This window comes from Pinus tabuliformis, chromosome 6 (genome assembly GCF_031772625.1).
Source record: "Pinus tabuliformis cultivar Carrire ecotype Pingquan chromosome 6, CPIR1, whole genome shotgun sequence".
In the NCBI taxonomy this organism is placed as follows: domain Eukaryota; kingdom Viridiplantae; phylum Streptophyta; class Pinopsida; order Pinales; family Pinaceae; genus Pinus; species Pinus tabuliformis.
In genome coordinates, this window is record NC_142292.1 from 1,863,920,589 (window position 1) to 1,863,938,336 (window position 17,748).

The window sequence follows — 17,748 nt, forward strand, 5'->3', positions numbered from 1 at the left end:
CCATGCACTTGGACATCAATATGCTAGTTTGGGGGTTTTATGACTAGTGTTTGACTTGGAAAGTCATTCCTATACTTCATGAATGTGCCTTAACATAGTATGGCCATGGGGCACTCACTTGAGACTCATTTTGGAGGTTATAAAATATTATAGCACACTTTTATGGAGCTGCTTTGAAAGACCTAACCCCTTGGAGGCTCTTATATCACCACTTTGGGAATGTTTTGACCATTGGAGGCCTATTCAACCACCTTGGAGGATTTCTATAAGGGTATATATTTACTTTTGAAGAGGATGTTGAGTATCTACATGTATCTAGGAGCCTTTGGAGGCTAAATTTGGCATCGTAGGGGCATTATTCATCCTCCTCTTTTTTGTTTTCTTTGGAGGAAATGACCCTTCTTTGGTGGTTTATCTCATCTTATTCATTGAACATGTGGGTTGACCACTTTTATTTTGTTATTGTTTTAGAATAGTTAGTTGTAATTTTATTTTTCATAGGCTAGATCTAAGGAAGCACATGAGATAATATTATTTTATTGTAAAGGAAGTTTAACATCATTTATTTAAGACATGCACTTCCTCATTTGTACTCATGATTGGAATTTTGGGAGAATTTATGGGGTTAGTGGTTTTCTCTTTGTGGATGAATCTTCTCAATTCTTGAAGCCTCTATTTACTTATTTTATTTGATACATAAGGATTAATGGCATAATGCTAAAGTTTTCTACATGCCTTTCAAAATCAATCCATTGAAGAATAACTTTTATCAGTTGGAAGGAAGAAGTTTAGAGGTTGTCCTTGTTCTTCCTTTGTCTTTCTTCATGTTTCTTTGGCTGAAGTATTATGTAATTTCATCAAGTCATAGTTTATTTAGGACGGTGAAGGTTTTTCCATTTAAGGTTACCTTATTGTAGACCATGAGTTCATTGTTGATCTTAATTGGATGAGGGATTATTCTTCTTCTTGGTTCTAGTCTCAAACCCTAATCCTTGAAGAAAATTGGTCAGCCTTTGGAGAGCTTCTTATTTACTTCATCACCATTTGATTCACCTTGACTCCATTTCCCTAGTTGGATTTGGCACTAATCTCTATGTTCTTCCATTACTTATTGTAAAAACCCAAAAAACTCCACACCTTTCTTCACTAAGGCTACTCTCAACTTCACCTTCTACTTTATTGCTTGGTCTCAAGAATCCCAATAGGGATACCCCTTGAGTTGGAGGAGAACCAGTCTAAAGTGCAAAGGATAGGTTGCTAAGGTGGTGGTGTTGCCCTTCCTAGAAATTGCCCCTCAAATTATACCTTGTAGATTAGGCCCTTCTTCATCACATACAATTTGGGCAATAACATACTGATTTGATATTATGATGTAAAATAAAAACTTGAAAATACATACAAGTTATTGAAATGACTCATACCCCACCAAATGTTTGGTGTAATTATAAAACAGACATCTCCTAGAAGTTGCCATGACGTTTTAATTAATATTCACATTTACTATTAATGTTTGCGAGGATTCCAATTTTATTTCTATTAAATCTTTTCAATTATTCAATATTTGAACTAAGTAATTTCCTTACAAAGAATGTAGCCAAAACATAACTAAACTAAGCAAATAGATGTTGTCTAAGTTTGTCCTACAAGTAGTCGAATAAAAACAAAGGAATACTAGTACCAATACTGAGGTAGTCAATTAATCAAGCAATCAAAAGTTGGCGTCAATTAATCGAGCAATTAAAAGTTGGCGTAAAAACAAGAAGAAATATTTGTATTGCAATCCTTTTATACATTTAGTATTTGGGGTAGGGTCCGCTATGTCAAGAAGCCTGATATCCCTTGTGATATCCCTTGAGGTTTTATGGCTTCCCTCCACACATGGCCAAGATGCCTCCCCATGTATCAGCATCCTCAATTTGGTATAATATTGATTATTTACCTTATCATTGCATGCAGAACATCAGCTACAAGTGGAATTAATTTCCCATAGGTACATGTGGGCATTGGCTCATAAGTGAAATCAGTAATTTTGTTAACTGTGGTTCGATTCTAATTATGATTTAGAGCATTTGAATAAAATGAACCATAGTACATGAGGGTTAAGCTGAGGAAATAGAAGGCTAAGAAAGTGCTCATCATTTTGAACACATCAACAATATTCTATATGGGTGTTGGTGAATATAGAAACATGCCAATAGGGCCCCATATGGGGTGGTATCATATATGGTAAGAATTAGCAGTTGACAAGTGGCAATGTATCATATTGTATGTTTCTAATTGTAATCCCTCAATCGAGGAGACAAACTGTAATAAACCACCCACTAACCACTCCATTGATCATTCCACTAAATACTCCATTGATTGATCCATCATTCCAATTTAGGAATATATTCACTTTTATAAATGCAGTGTGCAGTGTGTATAGTTAGGCAATCTCTTCCTTGCATTATGTCTTCTTACGTGTTCACCTACCTTGAGGGTGTCCAAAACAGTGAAGTAACATAGAACCCACTCAATGTCCATTTTGTCAGTTGTCCTCATTTCTTTAGAGTCAAATAGGGGAAACACTAGCCGCATTTACACGGTGAGAGCACTGTAAGTTAAATCTCCTAATCAAATCCTAGCCACCTTCACTCATTTGTACTAAAACGATAAACTTAGGATTTGGTTTATGGAATGCCCCCTTAGATAGGAAACCATCCTCCAAGACCTAAAAGTGAGGGGCAAGGCTGCCGAGGTGACAGTGGGCAGCCTCCCTGTTCTGTCCTTAGGTTTTCCTATTAGAAAAGTTAGGACTTTTCCTCTAGGGAGAATCCGAGAGATAACATTGCCCAAACTCTTCACCTTGAAGATCCCCTTTGTCAAAACATTTGCAATATGCAAGTTGAAGTTAAAAGCTTCCAGAGTCTCTAAATCAGAGATCAGATTTCTTTCTTAGATTTAAATCTGCTGTAACAGTGCTGAAATAACGCAAAAAAGGGGACCAGAAACATCTCCAAATAATCATGAGTAACAGATTGTTTGGAGAATGTCATTTTCTAGATCGTACTGCCCTCTCTAGGATATGGCAGCGCCTGCAGATTTCGGCATTATTCATTCTATGGATGATAAGGTGCAAGTCTGTTTTTGAACATGAGGTTAGCTCACAGTCTATTTTTTATTATATGTGGTGATGAGGTACACCATCGGCTCTTAGCAAAGGATGATCCGCTGATCAAAGATGCCCAATCTCTAGACTGGATAGCTTGTTTTAATTTCTCTGTATTAGTAGCACTGTGGAAGAGCTTATGACATCCATTATATATACCTTTCCACTTTCTGCTTTAATATTTGTAAATATAAGATGTATTTTTAATTAGATAAAAATGTTCACTACCATAAAAAATGGTTGGAAACCTTGGAAAATAATATGTTGAAACTCAATTCCACAATAAGAAACATGCTTTATCAATTCTCTGTAGAATATACTCATGCAAGATATAATGCAATGATAAATAGAAGTTGTGCACAAAGATCCACATTAGATTAAAAAACATAATTACTTACTTCATTCCACAACTTCCCCTGAGATAGGCGTGGATAAACAGGCGCTTTTGGGTTTAAAAAGCTGATTGTGTTGGAAATTGCCAGTAACACCGGCTGTTGTTCAACAATCAAGGCATAAAGGATTAGTCAATAATGAAGTGAGCCACAAAATTTCACAGCTTTCACATTACTTATGAAAGCTAAGGCAGTTTAAAAGAAAAGAAAAAAAAGAGCACAAAATTTCATTTCATTTTCCATGTTAATGATGTTTAATCTAAAAGGTCAAAAACTTAGTCCAGTGGAAAGAAATTGCATATATATATCCAATTTCCCACTGCCTGAAACAAAATATATTTACAGTGTTTCACGTGTTCACTAAAACCACAACTATTGCAAGAGATTGAGGCAAACAAATTGAAGGAATTATATTTAATTTCTATTATTCAGGAATCAAAATGGTAAAAACAAAAGAGATAGAGATGGGAAGAATACAAATTCCATTTTATTAAATTAAGAGTTTTATTTTCACTATGAAGATGTTTACCACAAACTTTAACCTAATTAAGTCAATGTACATGATACATCTTTCGTTTCAGTTTATCCACTCTGAAAATATATATCATTTAACATTTTCTAAACCAAACCTATAAATGATACAAATGTCATCTATTTTAATTTATCCCTGATGTGTGAGAAAATGAAACACACATAGAAAGTAAAATATGCAAGACAGAATTCGCAGCATTGTAAACATGCTGTACACTCTATTTTCATTAGGTAAATATACAAGTACAAATTTTGAAGACTATTTTTTCAAGAGATCATATTTGACTAACATTCCTAAGAAGCATTAGTTGGATATTTGAAACCAATAGTCAAGGTAAGTGAAATATACAAAATATAAAATACAGATATAACATACCCTTGACTCAGTCTCATCATTTCCCCCCGGCTTCGATAAAACTTTCCTCAAATTCTATTGTAGATGAGGGAAATGCTATTAAAAAGCTGATTGGGACAGCCACTTAGCATCATTAGGTAAGATGCCTTTGCAGCACACCAATTAGTTGGTGGTTTGCCTTTGTCTAGTGGTTTCCGTACATGTTACATACATCAATCAATGTATCTTAAAGGTAAGGGGGCAAGCTTGGAAACTCATGCATGGAGAAGATCTGGCGATCTCTAAAGTGGACTTGAGGAGCTAAACACTTTGTCCAAGTATTTGAAGAATAGCGATAGGTTTTTTTTCCCTTAATTGTCTGAAAAATTGAGAACCTAAATTGCAAACCCTTGGGTGAGTTAATTTTGTTTGGATTTAGAATCATTCCAAAGAAACCCTAGAATAGTTTGTATCCTGGACTCCATTTTTCCTAGATTGAGAAGGCACTAGTCTATCTGACTTGTGGCATTCTTCTAAAACACTAAAATAAGTTTTCTTTTGTCTCATGGTAAATTACGTTTAAATTGCAGCAAAATCTTGCGTTTTAAGAATTTAATGACTTGATGTATGCCCTAGGGTTAGGTCTTGTTTAAAAGTGCATTAGAAAAGGTAATTTAAATGTTTGTATGCATTATCAGCCATTTTTTAGTGTTGATGTCAAACCTTATCTTTTGTCACATGCTTTATTAACTGTCAAAATTTGTTGTAATTTTGTCCTTAGTTAACTCTTAAATTTAGCCTTCATATCATATAATTTTTACACAATTTTAGCCAGTAAATTTGCTACTATTATAAACTATTGTTCTGCTACCATTTGCTGATCTAAAACCCTTTTTTATAGCAACCTTGAGTTTTCTTTTATTTGGTGTGTTGGAGTAACCTATTTGAGACTCCTTAGGTTAACCACTAGTGTTTAGATTGACCCATAGGTCCTTTGAACCAAAATCTTGAACTTAATCCATCTATTGCAAGTCTGTACCTAGTTTGTCATGCCCTTATCCAGTGGACTTTTGTTGTAGGGTCCTTATGGGGGCATTTAGCCTAAAAGATCCTCGGGTTGCTTGATCCCTAAGCCCTACTAGGGAAGTCTTCCTTGTGTTGAAATGTGCCCTTCACTAAAGAGAGGGGAGTAGTTACTAAAGTGATAGTGGTAACACTCCTATGTGTTGCACATTGTCTAGGTCATGTTGACCACTACGTGTCAACTTCCCACAGCAGTACACCCCCTTTTCTTCGCAAAAGGGATAGCGCTTGATTGACGTGTTCGTGCCATTCGACAGTCATCGTTGACTTGATCATATTATGTTGTAAACCCAGTCTGCATGTGTGAATTGTAAATAATCTTAGCAGAGTTGAGTCATGTATGTAAATTGCCTAGGTGGACCTAATTTTCTAGTGATAATCTACGTTCCAGAAGGTTTTTTGTCTCACCGATCCATGATCGACAGAGTTTTCCTTCAGCCTAACCCCAAAGCCGGAATGGATTTTGTCATTAGAATCTTAGGAGAATCCTAGTATGTTGATCTGCTAGATTATAGTTGTGTCGCAGAACTGGGTGGTCTATGAGGGTCTATGTCAAATGGGTTTTCCCCCTTTAGATGTAAAATTGTAAAAGTCATGATGTAAAGTGTCTTGAGGGTTAGAAAATGTTTTAATCCCCTCATAAGTCCTAAGTCCTAGGTCCTAGGTGATTTTTCCAAAGGCTAAGTTCGAGGATCCATTTAAAAATAGATTAAAAATTAAAAATTGAAAAATTGAAAAGAAATAAAAAATAAATAAATAACAAAATAAAATAAAAACTTAAAAAATAACAAAATAATATTTTTGAGTAAATAAATGCAGAATTTCAATTTTTAATGCATTAAAAAATTCGACGGATGAGATTAAGAGATATCTTGATCCTCATCGACGGTCGAGATCGTTTTGACATGGATCACTCGAACTAGCCGTTGGGAATTTTTTCCTTTAAATAGGGTGCTAGGGGTCATTTCAGATCAGATTTTGATCTGAGAGTCTGGTGCTAAAGAAAGCTGTCTTGTAGTCATTTTTTGTGCAATAAAGAAAGACTTTGGGGTTAAAAATCTTGCTGGTGTTACTCTTCTGGAAATGCTGTAAGATTGTTTTATTTTTCTGCATAATTTTATTTTCAGCGATTGAGGATAACTTAATGAAGATTGATCTAGGCACAGGTATCTTGTCTGATCTTTGGGGTTTGAATGATAGTTTAGATTCTGAAATATAGTGGCAGGTATCTCCATTTGATCTGGGTTTCACTATCGTTTTTTCCCTCTATGTTAATGGTTGATTGTAAGCTGTGCAGGAAATCTTAGTTTTGAGTTTACCGGGCGTTAGGGGAAGTTCTCGGCTGAACTAGCCAACTCCCGGGTTGTGTTTTCTGAAAGAGCCCAGCCAGTTCTTGATCCCGGGCTTATCATTCGAAATATTTTTTATGAATGCATGCAGGGTTTTCTGAAGCGTCTTACATTAAAATTAAATTCTGATAATATTACTGTGATTATTGACACATTTGGCTGTTTAAGAGTCGTTAATCTGTAATTATTTAGATGATATAGGTTTTAGTTTTGTTTTTATGCACATATTATTTTTTGGGTGATTTTCCATTACAAGTTGCAGGGTTTTCTGAAGATTTCCAAGGGTCTGTCTAAGCTATTTTGTTGTCCAAGGGTTTCAAATATCAGTTGTTTTCAGATCTGGGGTTTCATTATTTGCAGGAAGTTTATTTTTATGTGCTCTCCATCAAATTCTAACTCTGCCTGCACGCTGCCCATTCAGCTGATCAAATCGCTACTCATTTATACAAATCCGCATTTCAAAGAAAAATTGCAGCCGTATTCTTGTTTGAGGCCCTTCTCAACCTGCGTCTATTTTCACACTTCCTCCAGCAGCTCTTGTTCAATCTTACTAATCCGTAGCTCCCTTTGCTCGAAGCGTCATCCCTCTCTCTGTGTCCATTGCTTTCTCATCTGCACGCAGTCTTTCAATCATCCTCACGCATTCATTTTTTTTCTCGAGCTACCATCCTACAATCGTTCCCTTCTCCGCCGTCACGAGCCTGCAAAGACAAGACCACGTTTTAATTTTTACGGGCCAGGGTTCTGAGTTGAGTTTCATTATACACTGGATTTCTTATGCGTTCATTTTTCATGCATTCATCATTGCTGCTCAACTTGCAGCCTTCTTCGCGTCCTCATACAGCCTCATCTCGCTGCACCCTTGCCAAACGCATCATTTTTGATCTCTGTCGCCGCCCCGTTTTCTCCTGCTGTTCGATTTCAAGGGTTAACGCAGTTTATTTGATCGACGGGCCACCTGCAAACCTGCGTGGGCCTCTTCTCTTTCATGCTGCTGCTACTCCTCGCTGCCGCCGTCAAACTCTACAGCCCGCACGCAAGCCTGCAACCACATAACCAATTCGATTTTTTTTGGTTTTGATATGAGTCGTAAGTTTTAGGTTTAGAAGTTAAGCGTTAGTTCTTTTATTGCTTTAGTTTAGTTCACGTTTTTCTTATTTAGATTTAAATTTAAATTCTTTACATTGTAATAAAAATAAAAAATAAAAAATAAAAAAAAATCGATTTTATATTTTTCTTTAGGGTTTTGTTTTATTTGATTTAGAATTTCATTAAAGCTTTGAGTTAATATTATTTTAAATAGATTTAAGCTTTTATTAATTTAGATTTAATTTTTTATAGTTTAGTCTTAGATTAGATTAAATTTTATTTTTTCTTTTTTTAGTTTTAAGTTTAAAGCTTTAAAAAACATTAAAATTTTAAAATTTTAAAATCATAAAAATTATAAAAAATAAAAAAATTCATAAAAAAGGTCCCTTTTTAGACTTTAGTTAGGGTTTAGGTTTTATATTTTGTTTATTTTTTTAGGTTTAAAGCTTTAGACTTTAATTTAGATTTGATTTTTTTTTAGTTTTAGATTAGATTATATTAGATTTTATTTTTCATTTTTTCTAGTTTTGTTTTAAGTTTAAAGTTTTAAAAAACATAATTTTCTTTTCTTTTCTTTTAAGTGTAGATTTTAATATCATTTAGATTTTTTTTAGGTTTCATTTAGATTTAATTTTTGTTTTAGCTGAAAAACATAAAAATATTGTGGAAATTTTTTGCCAGATTCAGTGTTTGCTCAGGGATTTATCACGTTTTATCTTCTCTGCTAAAGCTAAAGTTTTGATGTGGAATTAATGTTTATCATTTTATGAGATTTAGTATGCTTAAATGATCATTTCGAAGATTAGCTACATAAATGAGATATCTGGTTAGCGTTTAAAATTTCATGGTTGTGTATCGAGCTTTATCTTTCGAAATTTTAAATTGCTGGAGTATCATTTAAGCATTTTGTCGCACTTGATAAAATTTAATATTTTTTTGAATTATTTGATCATAAATGATTGCTCTACATGGTTTACATTTCTGCAACATTTAGTAAGTAATCATTTAAACATTAACTCCATAAGGCACTGGTCTATAAATTTAATAAAATCTATTTAGTGCTGGTTTCCTTTCGTGTCTCCTAAACCAACTGATTCACAGTTGGTCATCCATTTTCCTATAGGGTCTACCCCCCTTAGCCGCAGGAGACAGGCTTAAACGGAGAGATCGGGGATCAGGGTGATAGCCCCCGGTCTGAGCATTGTCGTGACAATCTGTGCAACAACAAGTCACCTAGTAAAACTTTGCACTAGGTGATAGATCTTGTAACAGGGCCCCTTCAAGAGGACTCTTGGATGGTTAAGAACAACTGCAAACTGCTTTTGCACATAGGTCATTTGGCTACAATTGGTTCTGTGTGGAAACATGAATGTAACGTTACATTCCCCCTTTCCGGGAATTGAGGAGCTTCGAGTAAGAATTGGCTTTGGTCCTAAGAGTTAACCTTGGTGCATTTTGTTTTGATGTTGAGTCACTCTCTACGGGAGCCTAGGTTTTGTTGACCACTAGAGTGGCACCTGATGATTACATGAAGACTCCATGCCCAAAGATGATCCAGAGAACACTTGTACCATCAAATATCATCAGTCAACAGAGTTTTTTAACTCTACTTCTATCTTTTCATCATCTTTTTTGTACCCAGATTCCACACCCTAGGGGGAATTGTAATAAGTGATACTAGTAATGATGAGTTTTGAGTCTGTAGCAGGCCTAGGATGTTGGGACTTGATCAGCAAACGAGTACACCTTAAAGTGTTTTTTTTTATCTAGTTAATTATCCCTTCTTTTTCAGAGGCGGATAATTTTCTAGGTTTTTTCACTCACGTTTTACCCCAAAGCCGGGGTGACAATTTGAAGGTTGAGCCTCTGACACATCTTAGTGTCTAGAGTCGATGTATATTACCATACTAGATCACACAAAAAAATTCGTGGAATTTGGTTAGGTCTAAGTAGTCATTTTTAAGATTTCCCGCAGGTCAAAAATTGCAAATAAAATTGTATTTAAATTGTAATAAGTGTAGTCTAGAGAAGTTGTATGGGGTATGAGTAATCAAAATTACACCTCTCACCCTCAACTTTCTACTATAACACACTTTGAGGGGTTAATAATGTGTTTTGGACCCTCAAAACCCACTTTTCCTAAGTTTAGTGGGAAATCTAGCAATTAATTAAGCCAAAAATTAAATAAATATCCACACATGCTAAATGAGGTGGAAAATTATGGGGGAGTTAAAGTGAAGTCCTGAGGTGATGTGGACTCCTAAAATCAAGGAAAGGACATGTGCTCAAATAAAATCGAATTTCTGGTATTAAATGAAAAAACTGCTTGGAAATTCGAATTTGTGAAGTTAATGCACATTTGGGAGGATTTGGAAGAATATTTGGTGGAGATTTTTGTGGGAAATTGTCCCCACATGGGTTACCACCCATATACACTTGTCATTCCACCATAAAATTCGAATTTGACACATAAGGGAAGAATAAAATGATGTCCACTTGCCAGAATTCGATTTTTACACTTGGCACTGGAACTCTATTCAACAAATTCGAATTTCTCTTTGGGATTGTCACCTCATGCCACTTGTTTAATCACTTCTACATTGGGATTGGCTCCAATGCCATTTGTCATTGTCATTCTTCATTGGGATTTGCTCCCAACTCTCTATATAATAGAGCCATGGGCTCTCACATTATAGAAGATTGTTACTAGCTATTGTGGTTGCGGAAGCGCTGCTGCCTTGTACACTTTCAAAAATATCAATAAAAACTTTGGGGTTTCATTCATGAGTTGTTCCTCATTTTCGATTGTGATGAATTGTTGAGCATTGATATAATTCCTTTTACTCATGCTTTGATCTAATTTGCTTCCATATGTTCTTGTAGATTTGTTAATGTAGAGCTATCTTGCATTGACATTTGATTTAGAAGTATGCTCTAGGTATAGAATGCCCTAGTTGGTTTTAAATAAATCTCTAGAGTTTCTTTTCATTGTTTATTGCTAAATCTATATGGAACTAATTCTTGATTGAAGTTTTGTAGAGGGAACATCGGATTACAGAATCAAGCGTGAGGGGAAATCTTTGGAGAGACCAACCCACTCTTGATACATTCATAAAGGAGCTCTCATTTGTTCTTTGAACCTTCATAGTCTTATCTTACAAAGTGGTTTTGCAGGGATTTCGGCACATAGCTTGTGCACAAGCCGAGAACTTCTAAATTTAAATCTCTTTTAAAAAAAACATTGTACTTCATTTTTTTCATTTGCTATCTAAGAACTTGAAGATGGCTAAGAAAAGAGGAGAGTTTACTCTCACTCTTTAGCTTAGCCTTTTGTGAATTATAATTGTACATATACATTTTATCTTGTTGATTTTTCCATTAATACTTAACTTATTTTGCAGCCATTGTTTGGATTGTTTGCTAACTCTTGTGTGGTAGATTTTGAAGAGCAATTACCTTGGTAAATTGTTTCATGAGCACTTGAATACATGCTTCAATTTTATGCTACATTGTTATCTTGAATATTGGAGCAATTTATTGTCATTGTCTATTTGAAACAAATTTTACTTTCAAGCAAATTACTTGTATCATTTTAATTCATTGATGAAACACATGCAACACTCGTAAGCTAATTTTATTCCTCCAGTTGAAGTTATAATTGCAACGTATGTTGAACACTATTTCATTTTCAAGCATTGCAAATCAATCTCTTTGAAGCATTTGCATGTATCATTATTTTAATTTGGGGAATTAACACAATTTGCATTTCATCTAGGCATTTTAGTGTAGGAAGGCCCCAAGCCTCATTAAAATTTTACCTCCAATATAAGTTGGTTGAAGTAGACATCTTAGGGATCCTCTACTCCTCTATTGACTCCTCATTGTGAGATCCATATCATTGAGTGAGGGTGAGGTCTGAGGATTGAAGAGTTAAATTGTAATCTCGTTCTAGAGATAATTAATAAAATTAACCAAGAGCACTTTCCATTACATTTACTTTATTTGTATCTTGATGGTTTGAGTTTTCACATGAAAAGTTTATTCCAAAAGCAAGTATTGTAATCATTTCAAACAAGTGTTTTCTTTCCATGTTTCAAGTCTAATTGCATATTGATGTCTTGGTTTAGCACTTCCTTTCTTTTACATTTCCAAGTTAATTACTAATTTTTGGGTTTTGGCAAGATATGTTTCACATGTTTTGACTTATAAAGTTGATTATCTCAAAAGCATTTTGTATCTTACATATCTTGTGCTAACAATTCTTCTTTACATTTCAGGGTGACTTTGTTTTCTCTTTTGAGAGCATTGCATTTTACTTTGAGCAAAGATATCTTTAAAATTGTTGAGAAAATTCCTTACAAGGCACTAGTTTTATGGTTTTTAATCATATTAATGACTGGCATTGTTATTTCAAGTTGCTCACTTCATATTTGCTCATAAATCCTTAAAAGTAATTCATTTTCACTATAACACTCTCCTAGAAACTCACATCTTTTAACTTAACTTTACATTAGGGACCACCCCCCATAGCTAACCTAGGAGATAGCTCAAACGGAGAGAGTCGGGATTAATGTGACAGCCCCTTCTCTGAGTTCCCTGCCACCAACCACACCTTGTGGGGTTGAAGGCTTTTCTCACTAACTCGTAGGTAGGTGTAGGCGGCAGGGTCAATAGGTTCATATGTTAGCCTTTTTAGCTTATGCAAACTAAGATTTCTCCAATAATTATTTTGCATCATGATATACTTAGTTGTTCTCAAAAGTAATGTATGAAGCATTTTTAAAAAATATGTGAAAAGTGATCAAAGTTTACCAAGTCTCCAATAAACTGCAATTAAGTTGGTAATTGATTGATTGAGTCTATACTAAGACACCCAAAAAAGATAAGAATAAGGTACAAAGTCTATTAAAGCACAAAATATAAGAGTACAAATATAATATATGTTCACTAGACAAAGACTCATCATGGGGCCTACATTGAATCAACAAACAACGATGTGAATGCTAGAATCCAATTCTGATCCATCTTCTTCAACAAGTTGACACTGGTGACATCATATAACACCAGCATCAAAGGGGAACCCATTTTGAACGGGTGCACATGAAACTTGGAGTCATATATGGCACAAGCAATTTGTTGTACGGAAAATTGGACCCTATATATGGGTTTGACATTGTGTATGACCAATTGCAGTAACTTCAATGCCAAGTCTAGGAGATATCTAGTCGGTGTGTGTGCACACACAAAAGACAGTTGTAGATTCCTTAACCACAATAATGGAAATGAAGGATATGGATACCACTTAACTATACTTGAAATATTTAATTTCAACCAAAACATCTGGACACCTTTGCAGTAACACTTCAGGATACATAGTAGTAGACTCAGCACTTTCCTTTTCAGCCTCCATGCCCTCATTCTGTAGGCTCATCACCTGCTTGATCCTAGTTAAAGTAATGCATATGAACTGATCAACCATGTCCCATGTGTTATGATCATACTACTTGACAACTTCAATGGTGGGGTACTCCATCATTTCGAAGTTTGGGAGCTTGAGAGCCAAAATGCCACTGTCCCTCATCGCATTGTAGGAAGAAGAGGTCTTTTAACAGTTTTGAAGATAGCCAGTGAAAGTTACATGATGCATGTTTTAAATAGTAATAGAGAAGGGCTTTGAAATTACATAATTGGTCTGTCTCCATCACCTTGACTTAACTGGAAAAGGCTGTATGAATGTTTGAATATAGTTCTAACTTCTATTTAAGTCAAAATTACTTGCTATAGAAGAGATTTTTGAATTTATTATCCACTATATGTAGATATCTTCTCTTAATGGATGAGAACTTACATTTGTGAGTCCACCTGCAAACAATGCAAAGGCAAAGTCGGCTCGCTGATTGATCAATCGGAGCTTTAAAGATCCATTTCCTGTTTTCACATAGTTTGCTGTCGAATAATTTGCATACTGAAACTGCAAATTGACAGAATTCACCCAACTAATTCTTGTAAGAACTTTGGCATGATTTATTTTCTGTCTAAAGGACATATGATATTGAAATGCAATTAGCTCATAACTATTTGGTTTATCCTCGCTGATTATAAAAGCAGAAAGAGATGACAGAAACAAACTTGCAACCTTTATAGGTGCAGTGCACAATAGTGGAGACTGATCTTCCTCTGGTCCACTTTCCGGAAAACAGGTGGAGCCACTGAAACAATTCCCGATGCAAGAGTATTAGTCTCAACTTCTTCCTTGGAGAAACAACTATTGCCAATAACAACAACCTAATCTGAGAATATGTTTAACTTCACCAGAAACCTCATAAGAAAATACTACACTCATTCGCACCAATATTTCCATGAATTTCAGCTCAACTTAAAATATCCTCCACAGTAGTAAAAAGAATAAGGAAAAATATGGTGCCTATTATAAATGTTTAAAGCAAAGTAGCAGTGATAAGCACAGTTAAACATTGTTTGAATTTCAAAATACAATGGTAGAATACTAGCAATAGCCACTACAGTACGCAAACCCAATAGTGCAGATATCATCTAAGAACCCTTCTATTACTTGAATTTTGCAGGAGAGAAAACTCCAATCCAGTCTGTTGCCGCTGGAGAAGCACATCCAAATTTCACATTCACCCATTGAACTGTTTCTCCCTGCAATATTTGTGGAATAAATCATGTAAGTAGAGAACAAGCAGTTTACAAGAAACATTATTTCAAATTGTTTTTCTGCAAAAGAGATCCCAAATTTTTAGATAACTGTTCACCCTCTCTGTCTGTATAACATTATATGAATGGGAAACCAGAAAAATATAAAACTGGCAAAACAATAAAACAAGATACAAGCTAAATATAAACATCAATGCGTATAAGTCAACACAATGTCTCAAACTCATTTGAGAATCACAGGATATCATAAATCAAATTAGAAACAATAAATATAGAACATAACATTTGTGGTTGTTACTGCAAAATCTAGCAACCTAGTGCAAAGCCTCACTAGTTACTCTAGGTCTAGGGAAACAATGAGATCAGCCACTGTTGCCACGTTAGTGGCCGTTCTCCTACTGTTTTGTGGTTGGATGCTATCCCCACAAGGAAAGCTTCCCCAACAAGCCTCAGATATTAAGTAACCCAAGAAATCCCAGGCTAAATACCATCCTAGGAATCTGTTAAATTTATACCCTAGAATGATGTTCAATGAGGAATGACTCAAGGTGAAAAAGAGGTGACGAGTTGAAAGTACCTATGGCTAAGTCTAAAGGGATAAGATAAGTCCTGATGGTGCTCAAATAAATTCCAAACACACCACCATTCAATTTAAAGGTTTCTGTTATAAATAAGGGTTTTACATGAAGACAATTTAACAACATGCAAATTTATGACATAAATTAAAAAAAACATCCCATAAAATATGATATACAATAAATTTTCAAAGGTTATTTAAATATTAAACAATGAATGAGATTTTAGCAACTTTCAATGGCTGAAAATGCACAAAACAGCTAGCAAAACCTAGACGTCAGCCCAAAATTAGGGCTGAAAAATGCATACAAATGATATTTTTCCTTTTTCAATTTGAGATATGCAAATCCTAACCCTAGCAAAATAATGTATAGTTAAATTTTAGCTATCAAGTACAGATTTTTCCAAACCATAACCCTAGTTTACCATGCAAAAGAGAAAAAGATAAAAAAAATTAAAGGATTGGCACACAAAGGTTAGTGCCTTATCTATAATTGGGTCCTTATTTTTAACTTTTTTTGTCACTTTCACCTATACATTTATCACCTAAACTCATGCTCTATATTGTTTCAGCACCCCTTATCAGATCTTTTTGCCTCAATATACCATTATAACCAAGGTATGTATACCAGAAGGATATCTAAGGTAAATTTGTCTGCCTTCACATATTTACACCTTTTTACATGAAATTTAATTAAAACTCATTTTATTAAGAAGTTGCTACAAGAATCATAGATTTTGTAGTGACTATGTATATTTCTGTAGCAGCTTTGTAGTTTTGTACGGTTGTGTACACCTAGAGGAACAACTGCAACTTGGAGATGGTTCTAAAAATCTACAAGATGGTTGCACACCTATCATCCAAGATTCGAGGATATCTGAGCTAGTAAGGATGCCAAGTCAAAGATTGAGTCAACTAGGAGACTGTGGGAGAGATTCTGGGATGCAGCAATGCCAAATCTAGCTGTGACAAGTTAGCCAATCATGTAAGGAATTTCATGTATATAGTTGTCATGAAATTCTTGAAACGAGGAACACTTAAACAATTTAATAGGCAACGATCAAGATAGATCGATCAACATGCTCTGTTTCCGGTCCACATACATATGTGTTGATTGTAGAATCTGTAGGATATGGATCTAGGTTTGTGCAATGTAAAACTATATAAACAAGTAAATTGAATTCTGCAGGGACCGATATCTAATATAATATCATTTCTATTATGATGTAATGTGATCCTGGGTTTGATATAAACACTAATTGTTCATTGTTTACATGTTGTGCATATCAACTTGAGTCTTGGTCTGTGGTATTTCCAGTGGCGTAGTCCAATCCAGGAGGGCCTCCTGTGCATGGGTAATGCTTCATAGTTTCTTTTAATTAGTTTTGATTATGTTTTAGCATACAGTACGTAATTTCAGTTTATACTGCATAGTTTCATTTCTATCCTTTCAGTTACAAGCACACAGTATGTTTAATGAATAATGTACTTTGAATACCATAGTGAAATTATTGCACAATCTATTATTAAATAAAGATTACCTCGGTTATTACAAGAACTTTCATTTCATTGAGATGATTGAAAGATTATAAAAGAAATTTGCAATTGACGATCCAATAGATATCACACTAAAGTAACTAGAATTATCGTTGTGGCATTTATTGATTCTATTTTAAGAGTTACAACCATTCTTGTAGCAATTCATTAGGAAAATAGGATTGCATTTAGTTATTTATGAACCAACTATAATTATATTTTGTACCATGGTTGCTTGGGAGCAGGCGCTGAAGCAGGAAGCGGGAGCGGGGAGTGACATTTTCAAAATCCCCCGGGTTGGGAGCGATTTTGGGAGCGAATTTTATATAATATATATTGATGCAGGTATGTCAACAAAAAGCATGTAGAATGATGAATTAATGATAAAAAAACATAAAAACATGGATTAAACCATATAACATCATTCATCTACTTCATCAACCACAGGTCCACAAATTACAAGTTCTCATTTATATAGCATGTAAGGGTGCACAAAACCAAAATAGCATCAAGTGCAATCCATCTCTAAACCAAAAATACATCAACAAATAGGCTCTAGATGGACTCTAGCATCCAAAAAAATATGCTACAACAAATACCTACATATCATCAAAATCATTGCCTATCTTGGGACTGTTACCACTCAAACTAGCAGGGAACCTGAAGGGGGGTCCCTAAAGAGGCAAATGCTAGACCAAGGGCAACAAATGGAGACTTAGCCTACTGTCACCTCAGCGAAGACTCCTTACTATTTACGGACTTTCACCAATGGGAGGAGACCCAGTAAATATGGGGTCACAAATGAAGAATAAATCACCAAATGGAATATAGAGTGACCCAAATAATCCCTTTCTAGAAGAGGTTGAAGGATAAAGCTTGCTTGCTTTCTAAGCAAGATACAATGTCTTCTAGGAGAAGGATGGGAGGATTTGAGGGTTAGGTTTAGGGAATATGACTTGTGAAAGAGTTTCCTAATCCCTAAAGTCCTTATTGAAATTGGTATCTAGGATGGTTCTTGAAAAATTGTCTTT

At 34.9% G+C, this 17,748-nt stretch overlaps 1 protein-coding gene across 3 annotated transcripts in view; it reads right to left on the minus strand.

Moving 5' to 3' along the window:
- Window positions 1–17,748, minus strand: part of LOC149266541 (nucleotide pyrophosphatase/phosphodiesterase-like) — a 396,678-nt gene that overhangs the window by 222,624 nt on the left and 156,306 nt on the right. For all 3 annotated transcript variants that reach the window (XM_089430684.1, XM_089430676.1, XM_089430680.1), the window contains exons 3-6: window positions 14,498–14,589; window positions 14,063–14,135; window positions 13,775–13,897; window positions 3,547–3,639 (exon numbers count right to left, since the gene is read on the minus strand). In XM_089430684.1, coding sequence (XP_089286810.1) covers window positions 3,547–3,639; window positions 13,775–13,897; window positions 14,063–14,135; window positions 14,498–14,589 — 381 coding nt within the window. The remainder of the gene's footprint in view (window positions 1–3,546; window positions 3,640–13,774; window positions 13,898–14,062; window positions 14,136–14,497; window positions 14,590–17,748) is intronic.